Source organism: Temnothorax longispinosus, chromosome 4, assembly GCF_030848805.1.
Source record: "Temnothorax longispinosus isolate EJ_2023e chromosome 4, Tlon_JGU_v1, whole genome shotgun sequence".
Taxonomy (NCBI): domain Eukaryota; kingdom Metazoa; phylum Arthropoda; class Insecta; order Hymenoptera; family Formicidae; genus Temnothorax; species Temnothorax longispinosus.
In genome coordinates this window covers 15,388,022-15,407,346 of record NC_092361.1, presented here as the reverse complement: position 1 = coordinate 15,407,346, position 19,325 = coordinate 15,388,022, and the positions used below count along the sequence as shown (strand labels likewise).

At 34.4% G+C, this 19,325-nt stretch overlaps 1 protein-coding gene and 1 long non-coding RNA gene across 7 annotated transcripts in view; one reads left to right on the top strand and one right to left on the bottom strand.

The window, feature by feature from the left end:
- Positions 1–19,325, bottom strand: part of Fife (regulating synaptic membrane exocytosis protein fife) — a 166,516-nt gene that overhangs the window by 41,282 nt on the left and 105,909 nt on the right. For all 6 annotated transcript variants that reach the window (XR_011731526.1, XR_011731527.1, XM_071774974.1 and 3 more), the window contains one exon: positions 7,569–7,693. Coding sequence is in view for 4 of the 6 variants with exons in the window: in XM_071774974.1 (XP_071631075.1) it covers positions 7,569–7,693 (125 nt within the window). In the remaining 2 variants the exon portion in view is untranslated. The remainder of the gene's footprint in view (positions 1–7,568; positions 7,694–19,325) is intronic.
- Positions 1–19,325, top strand: part of LOC139810999 (uncharacterized) — an 84,881-nt gene that overhangs the window by 12,521 nt on the left and 53,035 nt on the right. The window lies entirely within an intron of this gene.

Sequence of the window (19,325 nt, the reverse complement as noted above, 5' to 3'; positions counted from 1 at the left end):
TTCCTTGCGCCACACCATTTCCCTCGAGTGCAGATCCTAAAATGTCCAAAACAAAAGATTCTCGAAAATTAATGAAAGTTTATATAGAGGGATTTTTAATGATGGTGCTGTTTCAAGTCAAATTAAAAAAATTTTTGTTATAAACTTTTATGACAACTTTTGTTATAAAAGTTTACTTGTTTCAGTCATTAATTTCTTGTAAAACTTTAATATAATAAAATATCTTGTGATGAGAATATTCAGACATTTTTATTTTTCTGATAGCCATATCTTTTTTCTGAGGCAACATTTTGCAAATTGGACTTAAAAATCGTGTTCAGCACATTTAAAAATCCGTAGTTACCCTTTGCTTCAGTGATAAAATTACATAGCAGCTCTAATATAGCAAAATATTTCATGACGAGAAAATGCATTTTCGCGGTAATGAACGCAAAGTCCAAAACGACGAGAATTTGCATCATCGGCAGTCAAGGGGTTAAGTAAGCTAAAATCTCTTCGAATTTTCTATCTCCTCGGCTAAATTACCTCTCCTCGCTTTTTTTTTAAGAATTATTCTTCACGTTTTGATAATCAGGCTCGGTTCAATTCGCAATCATGTTACCTCACGCACACGTATTCCGCATTATTACACACGCGCACAATTTTCTATCTCGGTGGTTCAGAACGAGCTTTCGAGCGTTCACGTCACATTGTGTATCCACGTGGACTTTTTTTCCTCATTACCTTGAACTCTTATTGTATAAAGGGAAGATTGCGGATGCGGTAACTGGATACAGGAAATGACGCGTATGAAAGCGATCAGCAGCCAGTTCGTCATTTCCATGATCCTCGTTCATTGCATGATATATATTGCATCTCTTAGTCAGAAAAAAAATTCAGTCGTTCGTGAGACACGCCGAAGAATACTCGATAGAACATAGGCGGCGGACACAATGCCGCGAAGTTAACTAAAAAATGCCATGCATGTGTTTCAAATACCGATCTATTGGTACAATCGAAAGCTATAATATATCGGAGTTAAAATCAACAGTTAAAACTACAATCTGGTACGATATATGCGAGATGTGAAATGCGGGTTACCGAAGTTGCGGTATACACGGGATGCGGAAACGGCGACATTTATTACAGGAATTACAAAATAATCGATTTCGAATCTGTTTTGTGCTTCTATATTGCAAAATCACCTCGATACAGGTTAATCCTTTTTATAATTTTGATAATGGTAATAAAATTATATGAATAATTTGCTATTATTTTCTTACTTCGTCTGCGCAGATATTAATTTATTCTTCATTGAAATTGAGATTATTATAAATACCAAATCGAAGTATTATTATTTGTCATTTTCTCTGTCTTTCTCTTTCTCTCTTCCTATTCTTATATATATATATATAGGTTTTAATAAAATATAATTGCTAGAACAAATCAGATCAAGATTAGTGATTGGCATAGAACTATCTTTAACCTTTTTTTTTTTAAATATAAGCATACATAAGCAGCTGTAATAAATGGAAGATGCTCTACGTTGAAATTGGCTTCTTTTTTCCTTCTTTTTAAAATCAGTTTTATCACATTACTTTGCCCGTTTATTTACGATGCACAATAATTCCGTATATCACCCCATTTGAAAGCATTATTTAAAATAAGTGACTCGCGTGCGCCTCCCGTTGCGACTGTTCAGTCCTCGAAAAAGACCTCTCCTTACTTTCGTGTCGTTCCGAAAATTTACAACACGTCATTCGTTTGCAAAAGTAGAAATACGAAGGCCGTATTCGAGCAATAGCAAATCTGCCTCTCGCGACGCTTTGCGACAAAGAGGGGAGAGCGTCATGTTTCGTCATACATTTTTCGCTTTATAATGACGCGAGAAAACCGTGTTTGAACGACGTAGAGATAAAGCGTGAAACGTGAGATTAATGTAGGTCCGCCCGTATAGAATATTCGCGTGATAAAGGAAATATCACGACTAGCGACAGATATACGTGAATAGATATACGCGGGACGTGAAAATTTTTTTCAACGCGTTGGCGAAAAATAAAATTGCGGAAATTATGATGGTATACGTGTTTTTACGGAGAAACACTACAATTAAAAGGCCACAATATATACGCTGTAAATGCAATTTGGCACAATTCAACGGCGAGATTTCGCAGAGAAATACGCCAGATAAAACAAAATATTCTTAAGTCTTAAATTTTGTTATTTATTTGAAAATTATGACTTTTTGGTAGTTTTTTAATTGTTTAATTGATTGAAAAGTTAGTAAGATATTTGATTAGCAAATTAAAGTAGGAGATGCTTTTCTATTGAAATAATAACGTTAAAAATTTTCGAAAGTATTTATTTATGTACAGTGGAATATTCATTCACAATATTTTATTTTATATTCATTTACTATATTAACTTGCAGTAGAGACGTTGCATATGCGCTGTAAACAATTTTTAATTTTCATATTTTTTCTTTGTGGTGAGCTGACGCCGCGTTTCTATCTATTGTTAAATTACTTTATATTTTCATTCATATTTATGTATAATTATTGATTCATTGGCATCGCGTAGATGTTACAAACATCGTATTATAAGTATTTGTTCAATAAATATTCAATAAGTAACAAATTGAAAAACGTAGAAGAGAGTGGATATAAAACGCTTTATTTATTTCGTTAGATTTTATTTATTATAAAAATTAAACTTATTGTGAAATTTATTTAATTTTTTACAACAGAATTTTTAAATTTTTATCACAAAATATATGAATGTAGTTATGAAAACATTTTCAGTATATCGGCAAATTTATCTTATGTTGAGTTTGACTCACCTAATACGGTAAAATTGATATTTTAGACTTACTTTTTATTATCATAAAATTGAAATTGAATTAAAATAAAAATAATATATTTTTTCAAAAAATTAACAAACTAGTCAGTTCATAATCAAGTTATGATTAATGAAATATTAAATCAAGATAGCGCATGATGTGAAAATAATATTACGTTATTTTATTTCATATAATAGCATTGTAAATTATTTTAATTCTATTGATATTGAAATCTCTTTCCCAATTTCAATCTTCCAAGATAAACGTTCAATTCTCGTTTCTAATTTAATTCAAGCTATTGTTAAATTTGATTTTTTAATTTACGTTTTTGTACAGCATGCTGTACAAAAGTGTTCATTTTGTTCAGCGCAAATTTTGTTCATTTATCGATATCTATATGTACATTTGACGTATTTCGAAAATATTTCTCTTACTGAAACAGAATTGGACAAAACGCGAGAGATTGGAGACACACGAAATTTAAAAAAGTATTGGCCGGACTTTGGGGAAGGCTCAGGTCCGACTAGGATTTGCGCCATTATGAATGAATGAATGGAATTGGCACTGAAAGTTCCTTCTATTACGATTTATCGAATCACGTCGTTGATTAACAGCGTACTATGTTCTCGTTGACATTAAATTTCATTTCCAACGTAAGCCGGCGCGATTACGACGTTCATATGACGTCAGGAGCAAACGTTGTCAGAACACGAGATGCTGGGGGTTGGACTTGCTGTTCGATCGACTCGATGTCAAACTTTATTGTTATTAATTACCGCGTGGGAGATTGTCCATTAACGGCGAATGTATATGTGTTAGGTACGCGATGCACCGTTGTAATTCACTGCACCGATAGATACATCACGTCGGCAACACGGCGCAAACTATATAAGAACAGTCTAAAGATTACGTATGCGGATCTTCGCCGATATACATATAATGTATAAGATATGAGATACGGATCGCGAGAAGAAACATTTTGAATCTCAATTTTCACGTTACTTTTTATCTCGAAAAAATAATATACAAACATTATCCGATATGAGATGAGATTCTCAATTCGTCGATAATAGTTTAATCTGAATTCTATTTTCGTTTCATCAAACTTTATGACGGATTCTTTAACTTCTATTCGATCCTTTTATTGCAATACAATTGATGAAAGATCAACATTCGTTTTAAATTTGAAACGTGTGAAACGTAAAACCCGCGTTTACGATTTTTTTTGTCCTGTGCGATACAAAATGAAAGATCAATATTTAATTACGCTCTCGTTCCTGTTTCCAGGTCCGATTTAGTAGGAACTTTGTTCTCGCGGGGTTTCTAATTACTTCGCACCTCTGGCGAGAAGAACGCTTTTTTTATCTCCATTTCTCTTTGTTTTTCTTCTCTTTTTTGCTAGCCATTATTTAATGTGTCTAACTAAAGTAATAGATAGCATGAAAAGACAGCATGAAATACTTTTATCTATTTAAAAATATATACATAAAATAAAACAATATATGCATTTATGTTTACATTAAATGCATTATATAGACAAGTTCAATGATTTTGATAACAAATTACTTATAAGATTTTATACAGCTCGTATATATTTGTATATTATGTTTAAAACTTATCTACAATAAACATTTTAAAAATTGAAACCGCTATAAAATACGTTTTAAAATTTCCTAAAGAGAAATTCAAATTATAAAGATAAATCGCAGTAATCTAAAAATAATTAAGTAATTCTACTGGTTCTGTTATGGTTATTGTAAGGCAAAGTTTTTTTTTGCTTCACCCCTTTGCATATGTGTAAGCATAAAATGCAAATAAAGTTCATTCATTCATTTAATCTAAAAATAAAAAAAAAACACATTTGAAAATTTTATAAAAGTTCATCGAATCAGGATTTGATTAAAAAACATTATACACGTAAATTGCAAAACTTGTTCGTATAACGATCTTCTTATCATCTTTTTGCCTATAAAATCGGGACACTTGTCACAAGTATTGTCGAGACTCTTGAAGAAATTTAGAGGGTGGCAGTTGAAGTATATAATCCTGCTGGCGATAAAAACTTGCCTGGAATTTGGTCGTATCGAAATGCGATCTCGGCGATTGATCTTCGAGAGGTTTCGCCTGGCAGGAAGAAGTTTAATTATCTTTGGGATTTAATGAGATCGTGGGGAAAAGATAACTTTAAACCATGACGCTCTATAGATATATGTGTGTCTCTTTCTTTCTCTGCGACAGATGCCCATCCTTCTTAAATTCTACGAGATTTTATTTCTTAGGACCGGGATTGTTTGACAAAACTCTGCTTGCAAGGTGAATAAGAAAAAGATTTCCCGCTTTCGGGTTGAAACTTTTTTCCCTTCGTTTTAATAAATTGAGTAATTGTTTTATCGTCAAATCGGCAACTTATCTATTTTTTATCGTAAACTCTTGTCGCAAAAAGAGAAGTGCTGCTAAATATGGGTTTGAACTCGTGACGACAAATATGTTGTACTCAGGTGCAAATCTAGATCGAGCATGGTTATATCGCACATGCGAGAGAAGGTTGAGTTTTTTTTGCGAGGTTCATATCGCGATTCTGTTTTCGACAATTATTACAGGAAATTGCTTTCATAAATCACGTCTTTGTTCTGTATATGATATTATCTATACTTGCACGCAAAATGACGTGAGCGGTTTAAACCCACGATTTTAAAAGTACTTTCCTTTTTTATGAAAATAACGATGTAAGATAAATCAAATTTTGTATTAACTATTTACACTACTATAATAGACGCAGTTCTCGTTTTATATAGTATAATAGGCGTTTTCTCGTTGTTACGCAGATTAATAATTGATACCGAACTGTAACGTATTCGTAATAGTAACGGCAGTAATCAAATGTTCGGATAAGCACGGAATATTGACAAAATCACTTTTGAGCGCACATGACAATTGTCATTTTGAAATGAAGAAACTTGATTACCACATGGTCGAGATATAACAGTATAGAAATAGACGGGGCATAATCGCGGAAATTATGTATGATTCTAGCATTACGCCTGTCTATTCCAGAGCTCGACAGTAGCGAATTGGTCGTCATTTCGAATGGATCTCGCCGAGAGAGTTTGCTCGTTCCGATTTTACAAGCGACGGGATGTAAGCGGATTAAACAAAGCATTACTGAATTCGCGGAACACACGAAGGCGCCGTATCGCGGATTTTCGTTCTAGCTCGAGTAACAAGCACGTCACACTTGTCTCGACCGTTCACGTTTTTCGTTTTCGCGTTTTCGCGGTGTAGGGTCGCACGGCTTTCTTGATTCCGATTCAATATTCATCCGCCGATAAAAGGAAAGCAGGATGAACGCGAGCAATGTCTTTTTCCGTTTTCCGGGGGGAAATGCGGTGACGAGAAATGCGAGGCCATTCCGTGACATCTGCACGTTCCTTATTAGACGTTGTTGCTGAGCGCAAGGGAGAAGCCCATCGACGATAAATGATCGTCGTCAGGGAATCTTTATGAAAATGTAATGATGGTAAACAGGAGCGAGAGAGCGTCTTTTCGTTGCTCCGCGATCGATCAATCATCCGTATATACCTATGTCTATCTATGCCGACCCTTTGTGCGCGATGACACTCGAGGGGCAGATAGAGAGTCCAAAGGACACTTCCCGCCTTTTCGCACGGTCTGACGTTTGAATGGCATCTGGGTATCGTGGTGTTTAACTTATTTATTGTCCAAGAACGTTTTGCCTTGAATTTTGCATTGCTTGGTCGGTGGATATGATATATTAATATATATAATTGAAGCACTTATAGAATACGTTATTAGTATATATTATGTTCAGTAATTATGTTCACATAATAATAAAACTGATTACAAATTAGCGCATAATATGCCGGGATGTGCAGTTTATTAAGGAAAATTGATCAATTTGAATGTTAGTACGAATTTACGCAAGTGAGCAGAACGATTCTTCACTTGGCTCTCTGTCAGTACTTCAACTTTAAATTTAATTAAAATGGATGCATCGAGGGATGCCGATATTTACACGTATTTATCGTTTACAATATCCGATGGGTAACGATAAACATCTCGTGGGAAAATATTTCCGTACTATATTTCATGTAGTATTTTCTCGGGCATTCACGTTACGTTATATTGTTTAATAGCGTTACCTTGCATGAGCTGATAAAATTTACAAAGAGTTAGAGGCGATATGGGCAGAGTTATTGTATTTTAAAAACGGCTCACGATGATTCTGAACGAAACAGCAAAGTTAATACTGTAATCTCCGCTATACGAATATCCGACCGATTAAAGTATCAATAACAGGTATCAGTAACATTATTCAAAGTGAGGTTCAATTTTCTTTATAAAAATGATAAAAATAGAATTGTAAATTTTTATGTAAGTAACTAATTTAACAATAAGATATAAAAATTACTGGATATTAATTTAAATCTCTTGTTAGATATTTTTTATTAAATAAATCGACGTCAAGTTCTTATTATAAATATGACTATTGACACTTGAAATAAATAGGATGCGTGACTCCAAAATATTTAGCGTTCCAAAAATAAATTAGATAAAATATACAACTAATACAAGTAACTAACATTTCTGTAAAATTTCTCCGAAATGGAAAGAAAATTATAGGATAGACACGATAGGCAACTTTCAGGATTAGTTTAGATTTATACGTGAAAGATCCTCTTGTTATAATCTCCAGGAAATGTTACGTTGGATGTAATACACATTAACGTACCTTGTCGCCTTGTTGCAATCCAGCTTTCTCGGCGGGGCCACCCGGCACGGTCCACACGATACACGCGAAGGTGCGTCCGTCCGACCCCGTCTTGCCGCCTACCACCCTCATGCCAAATCCACGCGCTGCAACAAAGAAACGTTGGTTAAGAACGAAATATATGCACATCGGTGAAAAGCAGTACAGCGCCGCAATTTCCGCGGCTATCTCTCATCTCCGTAGGTAGGATTTGCGTCATCGGGCCGAGAACATACCGGGCTCGTACACGTGTCGCTGCGCCAGTGCCGTTTCGAAGAGAAATGCAGTTTACGTTTCGCAGCGGCGTAACTCGCTCGCAGCTTTCCCCCTTTCCCCACAGTAGAATTTATGTATGTACTCGCGAGTGCGGCCGAAGCTGCAACATCGAGTCTAGGAAAATAATTAACGCCCACGCTCGTTGTAAACGCGAGCGGCAATTGCGTCGATTGTTGGGATAACTCAGTCACGTTGTTAGCGAATCTAATGCGCATGCGAGTGCGTAATTTAGCTTTGCGAATTGTTATCCGATCGTTGAAATTTCTATTTTTACAATCAAAAATAATTTAGAGAACAATATCAGTTTTAATAAAATAATGATTTAACATGGTAACCTTTTATTTTAGTCTCTGCAATATCACAGACGAAGGCGGATTCAGAATTTCTTTTTATGACGTTTTTATATCAATTATAAACTATTTTAAATATCGTATAAAGTTAAATGAATTATTTTCTTACATCATCTTTCAGGAGTAAGAGAAAGATTTTAGTAAAGTAAATCTAAAATCTACCAATCTTTAGTTATACGCAAATCCCTCTCTAATTCATGCTGACAGAGCTATTTCAATGCCATGTTTCGGTAAATTCAGGAATTAAGCGCATTACAACTGAAATACAATCCGACATGACCAAGCCAATTTCGAGCTATTGGCTCCAAGGATTTCGTAACATCTGTATAAACCCTCGCATCACGATTAACCACGCGGACTCGACAGACAACCTTCTATTACCGGTAACCGTAAATTTTGTGATCTCTAAGTGGATGAGAACTTGTGCGACGTGTCCGCAAAAGCTTTGAAAATTACTTGGAGGGAAAACGGGCAAAAATAAATTTCGTTTTACTTTTATTTGATCTTATACATCATATGGATTTAGATACATATATCTGTATCGGACTGGCTTAACACAATCAAAGTAATTTATGGAATTGATTATACGAATTGACCTTTTCTGGAAAGGGTACCAATTTGTTAGGAAAGCAGGAAGATTAACAGATACCCCAAAAGTCAAAGGGGCATAATTTTAACTCTAATTGCGATATCCATACAAATACCATATAAGCATAAATTTGAAATTTATTTCAAGTATGTTTGCGAGTTAGTTTGTCATATCCGGCGGAAATCGAGTTTGTTGGAATTGACACACAAATTAATGTAGTCGCGGAATTGTAGAAAATATCGCACAGTCGTAACTGTTCTCAGCCGAAATGATGAATCGATCGCGTTTATGCCGAGAAAATATGAGACAGATTGTAAGTTTCGCGCTATTTGTGCAAATAATGCAATATAATCCTCTATAGATATTTTAATAAGGGAAAGTTATATAACAATAGTAGGCAGGGGGAAGGGCGCAGGAAGGAGGAAGCGATAAAAACGGAGAGATTTACCGATAATAGCATATAACATTCTTAATTAATTCTGGCTGCATAGCGATGATAAAAAATTGCCAAGTTGGTTTTTCGCATTTTTATACGTGACATTGCAACAGCATTTCGCTTATTTCCCACGTTTACAGCGTTTGCTATTTACGACTTTTTTATATGAATTTTATAGACTGCAGTTGGAATGTACGAAAACATATTTATTTGGTTAATGGATTAATAATAGGTAAAATGTAATAGGTAATGTGTTTAAGTATTGCTCTAATTTGAAAATATTATTTACATGATATATCTATATCTACTACCTTTTCTTATTATGAATAATTTAAAATTTAGAGATTTAGATATGAAAATGATTTAATTAATATTAGAATGATTTTGAAAGACGTGTTTAATGCACAACATTTAAAAAAAAACGTGATCAGGATTATATCTTTATTCTTTATATATACTTGCATCACACTATGAAATTTCGTGTTGCTTTTTTCTACATTGCAGTCGAGTATTACACACAATCAACTGCCTTCTTCCATAAAATCTACTCTATCTTCTTTTCGCACCCGAAGACTCGTTTCATCTTATCACTAGCTTTTTCACTAAACTCAATAAACTAGCATCCACGTATTTTTATTCGTTTCGGCCTGATCTCGTGTGCGTACTTTAATTAAATGATGTCATGGGTGATTTGTGTGTTGTGTGTCGTGAGTGCGTGCTGCGTGCTGTGCTTGAACGTGTGTTATTGCTTTGTGCGTTTACTTAGGGCGTCTATAATGCGGTAGATATGCTTTATAGCAGCAATATTCTTGGTGGCTTACATGTACTTTTCTGATTCTTATATTTTATCTATCTTGATCTTGTAGTTTCAGAAATGTTATACATTGCAATAAAAATATAATTGTTATTATATCAATATAGGGTAAACTAGGGTAAGATGGCCATACAGGAAAGATGGCCAACTTATGTTCTTTCAATCTAGCTCCCCATGAAACATCGAATGAATATGGGTTGGCCATCTTTCCGGTATGGCCATCTTACCCGAGTTTACCCTATGTAAATAATGAAAGTAACAGATATATTAGTGTTCAATTGGAAATCAATCTTCAAAATTATTTAATATTTATTATCTACTATCAAATGAGAGTAACAGATAGATTAGTGTTCAATTGGAAATCTATCTTCAAAACTATTTAATATTTATTATCTACTATCATCAGTTTTAAATGAGATTAAGCTGTTAATATTAAAAATGTTTAAAATTTGTTTCAAGTACTTTAAATATTTTACTTTTGATGTAACGAGGGGAAGGATCAATGTATAAATGGCCCAATACACGTTTGAATTTTCGACATGCATTTTTCATTTTAGTATTTCACCGATTGCGAGATATTTTTTTTTCTCCCGATCTGCACCCTCGTCTTCGGCATGTGATATCAAGATCATGTCACCGGACGACGTGGGTGTTGTATAAAGATTTTCGCTGGAGATGCGATGACAGTGTGGATTGAAAGGGTATAGGAAAAGAGTCGAGATGTCGGAGGCATAGTTTGATATACGGCTGACAAATACACGAGCGTTGTATCGAACGAGCCCTTACGCCCATTTCTCGTGCAATGCGCATAGTGCCCAGCCAACATTTTCGCTTTCTACGCGCCTAAGCTTCCGTGGTCGACCGTGAGCCATTCTTGCGCATTGCCGGCAATGGTATTGTCCCTATGTGTATTGGCATGAGAAATTCGAAACTCGCGCGCGAGGAGAACCACTTAATTAAGTGTTATCGTACTAGCCGCGCGGGTAATTTCGTTCTGATGTGTACGAATTAATCCTGTTGCTGCCGCGCGTAATTCTGCCGCCCTTTCGTATACTCGAATCGTGAAGGAACATTCAGCAAGTGCTGTCGATACATTTCAACGATTGTGAATAGAGACGTTTTAACTTTCTGGCGGTAGTAACAATGCTGTAATCAAGAACGAATATAGAAATATATTGAATATGGAAAAATATTGAATATAGAAACTATAGAAATGAAAAATGTTTGCTGGAAATAGTATTTTCGTTACGATAATATAGAAAATCTACCTACAGTATTATAATAATTTATAATATAGTAATATTCATATTTGTTACGTTATAGTAACAAATTAATATAATAATATTTATATATGTTACGTTATAAATCTGTACCTTAGAGATATAACGAATCGTATCGCCAGTTTTGTCAAGATTTGAGTTAATACTTTTTCCGATGTTCCAGAGGCTTAAATCGTATAATGATAATAGTCTTATCCATTATTACTAATTTCTAAAATACAATGTTTAGAAAAAGTCATATTGGAAATTTTCATAGCGCTTTAATTTTGATCAGGTACAGCGTGTTATTGACAGTTGTACTAGTAAACGAATCAGTTAAAGTACTTTATTAAAAATTCAACAAATTAAATTGCTACTTTTATTTTATAAAAGTAAAGAATACCTACGTGTACCGAAAAAGAATACCATTTCCCTATTTAAAACTTTAAATTTTCTTTTCTGTAAATTCATAATATAATGGAGATACGATTCTTTACCTCTAAGGTACAGAAATATGATTTGATTTTCCGTTCAAATAAATGCTATTTGAATTTTGAGGAAACTAGTGCTAGTTCACAATGAACTCGTAGAAACAATATCAACGATTCGTCGAACGTACCGTTGAATGAAATCATCGCAGTTGACAAAGAGTCAAAAACTTGACGTATTTGAGATGAATCAAGTTAAAACCTCACCACGTCGATGTCTCGCGGTCGAGTCAGTCAGGATTTTAAATTCGGTATAGTCATCGAATATCAATTCTACCAATGAATCGGTTGTCATTCCGAACTATCGTATTGACCGACGTGAAAACCTGGCGTTTGCACAAACGCGACTTTAACGAGATACGACATAGACGCGACATCGTACCATTTAATTGATCAACGTCATCGAGTTCTCGAGCGCAGCGGGATTATCTATTAATGCTCTGACGAACTGGTTAAGGAGAATCTCGTTTGCGTCAGGATAGCTCCCAGAGTAATCCGGTTAGAGGTTTCGCTCGCACGCTATGGCAATTATCAATAACCATCAGTTATGATCATTTTGTGATCTGTTGTGATCGATTTTGATCAGTTATGATCCATTCATGAGTGCACAAATTTGATTCACATTGTTTCTTGTAGATACTTATTTGGAAAAATTGTATTTTTTGTTACAAAATTAATTTTAATTTTTCAATTCTTGAATCCATTACTTCTTGAATTTATGAATATACTCGGATCTGTATGTAAGCTTTAGATATGGTAATCTAATTAAATTTAACAAAAAAATTCTAAAACGCATTTCAAGAAAATTTCGCGATCGCATAAAACAAATATTATCAAACTCGAGACCTATACGTTCACGATCGTTTACGAAGCGAAAAGGAATATAATGAACGCTCAAAAAATGACAAAGCTAATTAAAATTCACGTTGGTGTTCAACAACTTGCAAGAAGCACGGTCTAATTACGAGTAAATGTGCAAATTCCTTAATTATAGACTACATGCTGCTCATTTACACGTGTTGCTGCGTGCTTGCGATAATGATGTTAATTTTAAATTATTGTTATCATGGAATTATTTTAAGCATGTATAAATTAAAACTTTATTACAATATAATTAAATATTTTGCTGCTTAGCTTAACTGCGATATTTGCCAAGAAATACCGTGATGATGTTTATTATTAAAAATAAATTTTATAATTACACGGGGCAAACCATGAGTGTACAGCTAGATAGTTGGAAAGGACAGAGAAATGGCCGCGATAATGGGAATTGCGTCTGTTCATAGCCACAATAGCGTACCTGTTGCGGACAGTTCAGAAGCTCAAGGCGTAACCCCTTTATGGATTCCGTTTCTATATAGATGATTTTTTCATTTCCTTGACCTTCTTTTTATTCCTCAGTCATTTTTCCAACTTATTGTTAGTAGAATTTAGTTACTATTTCAGATTAATTTGACGAAATGTTGATAAATCGTCGCACGAATATGATAGTACATTATAATTTGCTGCATATGACGTTTAACAATGTCAACAATAAGATTCATGTACCTTGATATATTTTCTTAATCAATTGAAATAAAATGCATATTATCCTTATTATTTTGCTTTTAACTAGAAATATCTTTGTAAAACAAACCAACAGTTTTGAACTGTTTTGTATAAAATAAAATGAAAATGGTAATTATTTGATCGCGTATTCTCTCGTACGCTTTCTGTGATAAATCTGACACAAAAAATCCTTGCTCGAGACTTATCATGTAAATAATAATAATGACAATAGCTTTCATCTACGCTTGCGATGCAGTACGTAAACTCGTACTTTTTCTCGCTCATTTCCATTAAGTTTGCCCTCGTTTGCACGATTGCCGGTCCTCGATCCTTGAGGGTAGATTATTCTAAATGTTCAAATGAGAAAAAAGTTTTACGGAAATATTAACATTCGGGTGGTGATCTCCCTCGTGAAACGGCATTGTTGAATGCAAACGAGCGCTTGATAATTTGAAAACATTATCAAAAATCTTCCAGCAACGGAGAGACACGAGATAAATCACAAAAAAGAAAGAATAATGCTGATGTCGAATAAGTTTGTTGTATTTCTGAATAAAAAAGTGTGAACAAAGCACGGTTTATTTTTATAAAATAAGGACGCGTTTTATTTTACGGACGAGAGATCCGTAATTTCATGTTTTATTAAACGTATATACTTTCAATAAAACTCACTCAGAATTGTTTATTTAAATGATGTTCATAAATGTTTACGAAATTTTATCTTTTCACAAGTATAACATGTCACATATTTTTTAAGAACCTTTGAATGTATATGTACTACATGTAAATTTAAATCGTCACTTTTTTCTGCATTAAAAATGTATGCGATCTATCAAGATCCATTTTTATGACGACGTTATCAAACTGATAGATTACAGTTTTATATACGGTTGTGCGTCGCAAAGTAGCAGTTTAAATACATCATGTCGAGATTAGAGACCGATTCCTCGCGCGCAATTAAACCTCCGCGATAAGTCCATGTTTTTCCGCGTTATTCGTTGACGTCGTTTAATTATAATTATTGTCCAAGTGAAATAAATCGTCTCTCTACCTACTGCTGTTCTTGTGTGAAGTATAACGATGTCACGCGCATGGAGGCGACAAAGCGAGAGGCGTTTCGCTTTAAATTATAGTTTGCAGCAGCGCGACACGATATAATTCATACTCTGAAAAACGTGACTTACGGATTAATTTGCATTATTGTTGCTGAGGTTTACACGCGAGCGTCGTCACTCATAGAGAATTTTTACAGTTTTGCGTGTCTATCGCAAACAATCGGGTCCTTTTTTTTCTGTTGTCGAGACCATGCACACTCCCGAGTTACCGCCCGCTCCTGTTCCGCGATTTGCATTTTTCGAGCAACACCGAAAGCGTCCGTCACTCAACGATTATCTATTTAATCCTCTAACATTTACGCAATTGCGTTTTGTTTTAAACCGTGTTAAACCGCGAAGATCGAAAATGAGCTTGTTATTGTTATACTACCGCTTTTGAGGTTAATCATGGATCTATACATCAGTTTTGAAATCGTACACTCTTTGGTTATTAATGCATTAATTGTCATTAATGCTTTATGTTGAACAACAATATACTAAATTTCTAATACAATGATAGATTATTAGATCCCATTTAATTATTTGATTCATATTTATTTGAAAGATAGCAAAGTATTGATATACTTCAGAATTGTCAGATTTTTAATCATTCTTTCTAGTTTTATATGCTGATATAAAATTATTTGAACTAGCACGCATATATCATAAACTTTCAGTCAAATTTAAATTTTCTAGACTAAATACCAATTTTATCTAATAGATATAAATATCCTACACGATGTATGAGTGTAACAAATAACATTCATCAATAGCTTTTTGAATAACCATGATACCGACTTTTTTGCGTTGCCTCAATTTCGAAATTTAAATAAATAAAACATAAATATATATTTTTTTGCGACAGCATTGATATTTAGGAGATTCGGTGTAAAATCCGCCATATCGTGTATCAAATACTGCATTCAGACTCCCTTTTGTAACAGTGCTCGTCCTATTATTTCATGCGCATATTCTCGATCAAACAACCCTGACAATATTCGCCAAAACTGCCACAGCAAACGTCCCCATTTCTCGTGATTAAATCAAAACAGATTCCTGTCGCGGTTTATATATAGTGAACCTGTTGAGCGTTAAATCGTTAATTCCAAACATCGTTATTTCTCACAGTGCGTTATTCGTTACTGTGTTTCGCAAAAATATTTAGCCGCCGCGCAATGGTCAGATGACACCTGCAAATTGTTTGTCGTATCGATTGTTATACTTATAAAAATAATCTCTTACGACCTTTCATGCAAGATTAATCGGTAAAAATACAGCTTTACATAAAATTCATTGATTTTCTTCCAGTTTTATACTTTTTATACGTCTTCGATTAATACTTTTTAATTGAATCTACCAAAATAGAGGTGTTTCGAAAATGATTAAAAAGTAAGCTTCTGCTATCTATTTATATCTTTGAAATTTCGTTCAGATTCATTAATTATTATTTACTTATAACTTGGAAATCGTGGACGCCTGATAGTGAGATTGATCAATTTCTATTTAGGAACTTTCGTGTTCCTAAACTTTTCGTTTAGGAACTTTCACCTCGCACGAATTTGCTTTTATGAAGTTTGTCAGATATGGAGACGTGCGTCAAGCGGAAGACCAAGATAACGAGGGGTTTTTGATCGACACGTACGTATCCAGGTATGCGGGGCAAAGCCGAACGGTTTACAAACGGACTTGCAAAATACGGCGAGACATGTCCGTTTGCGTTAACGCGTCTCTATATTGAGCTGGTTGCGGCTCGCCGGCGTGAGCGAGCCGATCGATTGTGCCGAATATCGGCTCGCCTTCAGGTTGCGAGCACAGCTGCGTCCGTGGTGTCCTGTGATTCGCACGAAAAGCTATTATCCGCGGATAGATGTGTGCAAATGTCGGCGACTGCAATTTGGATTCGTGCGCGGTGGCGACAGGTCTTTCGCACGCGCTACGCCGTCACTATTTATGGAACGTTCAAACCTATACGGTTCTTCATATTCGCGGTTTTTGTTGAATGCCTGTTTGTTGAGTTTCACTGTGTTTTAAAAAGATAGAAACATTTTTGCGGTGGAAATACGCGATTTTTATCCTTGTCTAATTTTTTCTCCCAATATTGATTCGATTTTCACTTTGAAATTTGAACGGGCAAAGGAACGATATAGGTATAACTTTTAAGCTAGTGCTTTATACCGGTCGCATCTTTCTATTTTATTAAATTATAAATATTAAATAAAGCCAAATATATAATCGCATTTAATAACTCCAAATAATTTGATATAATTTACGAGACTTTTTAATCGCCTTATTTCTGATTAATTCAATTGTAGAAATTATTGTGCGTAAATGCGGATATCATATGTGTTTATCCTCCGCGAGATATTTCCTCGTCATCATTCGGAAAAGCTGTCATTGCGAAATTGCGGCCTGGAATTACAATTGTACTCACAACCGGTTGTGTCCGTGTATTACGTATCATCGCGCTTAATGGCTTTCCCTTCGAATTGCACGAATCGCGAAGTAGGATTGTTATTGCGCTTTCTGTGCGATTACAATAGATTAACTGTTGATAATACCGTGATTAGGTGTTGTTCGATGCGTAAAGACAAAACGATGTATAAATGGTATCATAGGGAGACATATATTTGTCAAATTAGCTCGCGATCGACAAAAGCTTTGTCTTTACGAATCATATAATTGTGTGATATAATTAACAAGCGATTATATTGCACAATTATACAATTTGTAAAAACAAATGCATCTACTAAAATAGGTAAAAAACTTGAGAAATGTCTTGAAAGCATTCGTAAGCTATGTTATTAAATATAATGATAAAAATTATATAATGATAAAATGTTATTAAATATAATGATAAAAATTGAAAAATTCTATTTTACGTAATAAATAATCGAATGAGCTTCAATTGAAATTATAGTTATCTATTAAGAGACAATGAAATGGAATTTAAACGTATAAATAATATATAGTGATATATGTTGTGATTATGTAAGTGATTATGTAAGTATTATTAATTATATAATGATTGCCGCGTTTTACGCGGCAATGTTGAAAATCACGAAACAGTTATTTTGTGGAGTACAGGATTTTATTTAATTTAAATTTTGACTCAATGTTGATTATTGCCTGATTTATATCGATGAATGATCGCGAACATATCATCTTAAATTTCAATTCGCTTATGAAATAAAATCTTAAAAATTGCTTATATATCTATTTTTAGCTAATAATACGAGCAGCCAAACACACGTGTAATTATATATAATTCGCAGTTTTACGATATTGAACGAACTACATGACGAAACTAGAACCACTGGACCGCCCGTAAATTCACTATGACTATGGTGTGGTCGTCACGTCAGGAATTTCGTGTTATTAAATAAATGCATTAATTGTTCTAAATATTAGCACGTGTTAATATTTGATTACGGTATAACGATGCAAAATTCGCGAGGCTGACGAATATGTATTATATTATAAATAGTAGAAAATGAGCTACGAATAGGTTAAATTATTATTATTGCAGAAACATTCGCGAAAAAACTTAATCTCGGTCTAATTATAACTAAGTGTATAACTTGTCAACAAAAATCTTTATATAATTTTTCAAATTTATTAATAATTGATTTAATTAGAAAACTGTCAAACATTAAGAATCCTCTATGGTAGTTTTTGTTGTTGAAATTCCGATTGTCCCGAAAAATCTCTTGAAATGCGTTCTAATTTATTATGTTCACAAAAACATAACCGATAAATTTCTTCGGTAACCCTTGCCGCGTCTCTGTGTCATAACGGAGAAACGGCGAGAACTCGGACGCATATTATAGAGGAAACGAAGCGTCTGAATGCGCAACGAATAATTAAACGTCAATCGCACGCCGACTCGTCGAGCGCAGGCTTAGAGCCGTTGCTGCCTCTGTCTCTCTCATCTCCGCTCATTTACCTGGCTATTTACCTAACGCATATGCTGTGTACGTCGTAGCAGTAGCTATTACATAACGGTTGATATAACTGTAAGCTGTCACCCATTTAGAGCAACGGTTGTGGCTGCATCGACAACCTCCGAGTGATGCGGAGGCACCACATTGACAAATGCATTGTATAATACGATACGAGATCGGATAATACGAGATTGCTGTAACGATAATAAGTTGAAACGATGTTATAGCAATATAATGATATATTATTAAAACTTGTCGGAATCTACATCCGTTATCCTTTCCTTTTTAATCAAAAGCGCATAATGCACGATGTAATCACGGATTTTTTTGAATTCTCAGAATAAATTTCATATATGTGGGTGTACGTAGATAGAAAGAAAAATACATAATTCATTGAAAATGTAAATGTGAGCGATACGTGGAACGTCACAGTGAAATAGGCACAAAGATAAAAGACCGTGGTGTAAAGTGACAATGGACGAGGAGGGTAAACACAACGCGTAAGTGAGAGAGAATATAGCCGAAGAGGAAGTGGCGCGTGAAAGGATGACAAAGAGAGATGGAGTTGCGCGGAGAGTGGTAAAAGATTAATGGTGTCGCAGCCCCGGTTACTGATTAACTCCGGATCCTATCAAAGTACCTCGCGATTCGTTAATCTCTCGATTACCATCACGCCAGGCTTGCCGAACCTGTTGCACTCCTTCAGCGATTATTCTGCGTAATACCGTCGTCTTTCCCAGAAATATTATTGTTCTTATTAAAATTAGTTAGCTATTGTTAGAGAGAACTCTTGATCTTTCGCTCTACTGCAAGCAAAGTCCCCCTTGACATTTAAATATGTATCACGTCATGTAATACATCTCGCTCTCTTGAAATTTTTATTAAATTCCTTATAAATAGTTTTTCTTTTATTTGAATTTCTTCTCAACAGTATCGATAATATA